Genomic DNA, 2,889 nt, shown 5'->3' with positions numbered 1-2,889 from the left:
GTGGCACCTACATCTTCTTTGTTATTAACATTCAAATGTTTAAAATTCAGAAATCTGTATACTGGTTTTATGCACCAAGGAACAGATATTACTGTACACGCAAAGACACTAACAGCTTGAGCTTTTCATTGGCTGTGACGCCCTGCCATAATTGTTGTTTCTATTCAGTTTCTTCCTCTCATTGTGTTCTGTGGTGTCATCTGTTGGTGTCAGTGGTTGTGGTTTGGTTTTCACTTTGAACACATCCCACTTCTCAGGAAGCAGTCCTTTGTTGAAAAAATGAGAAACCAGGTAGGAGAACAACAAGATGGCAGCAATGGCAGACAGCATGGAGATGGTCTTCACTGGAGAGTACTGGACAAAGACATCGTCCTCAAGGGTGCATCCTGGGAAGTGTATGACTGGTGCTAACCCTAGTGATGGATCTCCACTGAGCAGTCTTAAGACAACTCCAACCAGAAAGCCCATAACAGCCCCGTAACCGTTGGTGATGTTGAAAAAAAGGATGCAAACAAGTTGAGGGAAGATTATGACGTAGGCCACTTCAGCACCAATGAACCAGAACAATAGGATGCTATTTTTTAGGTTGGCCAATGAAGTACCAACCAAGCCCACTACCAACACAGATGCACGGATCACCCACTCAGTCTCCCTGTCAGATGCCTGAGGAAGAAAGTAGAGAGGGACAAAAACAGGTTGACAGCAAATGATTGGCCCCCATCCTGCTTAAAATGAACTCTCTCCCTGCATCTTTCTTGTATTCTCAGTTTGTTTCTCATTCATGTCACTTTATTCCATTTATACTCCCAGTACTTTGTTCCATTTCTTTTAAAATCAATACCACATCTTCACAACAGCAAACAGCAACAATGGCAACAGTTCTCATGCCTTTTTCACCTGTGGCCTTAGGATGTTCTTGTATATGTTTGAAGTGAGGACAGAAGCTGCAGAGAGCAACAGAGAGTCAGCTGATGACATCACGGCAGCAGCGACACACCCGATACCAATAATGGAGATGTGAGGAGGGGTGAGGTGCTGAAGGGTGATGGGCAGGACCAGAGCTGATTCCCCACGATCATATGGAGATGGAGAACCGTAGGTGGTCAGGTTCCAGTCTGAGGCATGTACAAAAAGAAGGAAAGGTAGAAAAATAGGGACATGTGGTTACATGAGTACCATAGACTGTGTATAAACATGGAAAACATGACAGTTCCTCCAAAGTGTAGAAAAGAAAAGTGTAGCTTTTCAATCTCAGTTGCCCCCTGATGTCTGGCTGCAATATAGGTCCTAAGCCCCACCCCCTTTATGCTTGTGACAAGGAAAACTAAAAACACCAAATACATTTTTTCCAAAGAGGTTTCTGTCAGTGAAGGTAGTTCTCATTACCCTGATGTTTGTTGAAGTGAATTTATATGTATATAATTTCCAGCTTAAATTACTTAGTTAATTACTTTAGTAATTCTACAAAAACGGGATTTTCCACCATGATTGACAGCTGTGAATGCCAATCCATGCATTCACATTCAATAAGGATACTCTCAGGGCCGGTCATTTCAACCAAACTGCGCTTACCAGAAAAGTAAATGATCTTGTGCTTACTATGGATTCAGATTCCACCTCTGTGTTTCTGCTAGTGGATCTTGGAGCAGCTTTTGATACTATTGATCACTGCATACTCATGGATTGACTGGAAAACAAATTTGGCATCTCTGTCCTGGCTCTGAGATGGTTAAGAGTGAGCTTTCTGGGGGAAAAAAAGAAAAAAAAACACTTTGTTGTCTATCATAGCATAACATATATATTTTTTATATTACCTCAGGGTTCTGTTCTTGGCCCGCCCTTTTTCCCTCTTCACATTTCACCTCACATTTTAAGTTTAAATTTAACTCATTACCATAACCAAATTATGAAATTCAAGCCCGACTTATCTGCTGGGACACACTGGATGTCTAAAAAACTCTTGTACCTCACAAAGAGATCAGAAACCAGTGTTGACATCAAAGCTTTACTCATAGACACCTCAGCAGAGCATAAGATGGCTGCCAAAGACCTTCCAGATGGACAGTCTTTCTTGACTGTTTATGTAAAGTTTGTCTTTGCATGAATTAAATATAGACATCATTTTTCACAGTTAATTCAAATATAAAGATGCTGTTATTACCTGTGGATGCAGCAGCTGCCCCAAGCAGTATAGGGGGTATCCCAAATACAGGGTAAAGGAGAGCAGCAACCACACTAGTGATCTTGGCTGTGGATGTGGATGACACTGACAATGTCCTCTGGTGGATACATTGATATCCCTGAGTCCCTAGTGCCTAGTAAAGTAGAACAGGTTAATTTACTCACTAGTGTGTCATTCTGAAGATATCCATTTTGACTAGTGAGAACTGCATTTGATATTCAGTAGGCCCATTTTTTTCCCCTTACAAAGAACAAGAAATCATCAATCAATATCCAGGCCTGCTTCAGCCCTGGTGTACCACTCCAGGGAGCGTGTAAAGTGTTGTTCAACAGTGTCTGGCTAATGTCCAAGGAGTGCGGGTTCATCAACACAAAGGGAACACAGACCCACTGCAGGAAAAAAAGACAGAGTGATAAATTAACATGGAAATGACAAACATGCAAGTTTTAAAAAATGCTTTTTGGAGTTCTTGATACCTTGTGTGGAAGTGTTCTCTTAATCCAACCTAAAACTATAAAAAAAATTAAATATAGAAAACCCACCAAGCTGAGGAAAATGAGCACAAGCTGTATTACATCTGTGTAGGCCACAGAGTAAAGCCCTCCCAGCAGTGTGTAGATGATGGCCACAGCAGCAGAGATCCAGATGCAGACAGTGTAGGATAAATCCAGGACCACACTCATGGTTCCTCCTGCCAAACACATTAT

The 2,889-nt window shown here is 41.6% G+C and overlaps 1 protein-coding gene across 1 annotated transcript; it reads right to left on the bottom strand.

Moving 5' to 3' along the window:
- Window positions 1-8: 8 nt before the first annotated feature.
- Window positions 9-2,880, bottom strand: LOC121939355 (high-affinity choline transporter 1-like; the record flags this gene model as incomplete). The annotated part of the gene is made up of 5 exons (XM_042482391.1): window positions 9-663; window positions 898-1,115; window positions 2,162-2,315; window positions 2,428-2,571; window positions 2,725-2,880. Coding segments are annotated over 5 exons (1,227 nt in total), but the record flags the coding sequence as incomplete, so codon positions are not given.
- Between the last annotated feature and the right edge of the window lie 9 nt (window positions 2,881-2,889).

This window comes from Plectropomus leopardus, unplaced genomic scaffold, assembly GCF_008729295.1.
Source record: "Plectropomus leopardus isolate mb unplaced genomic scaffold, YSFRI_Pleo_2.0 unplaced_scaffold4597, whole genome shotgun sequence".
Classification (NCBI taxonomy): Eukaryota; Metazoa; Chordata; class Actinopteri; order Perciformes; family Serranidae; genus Plectropomus; species Plectropomus leopardus.
Note: the sequence above shows the minus strand (reverse complement) of the source record. Positions and strands in the feature narration are given on the sequence as shown.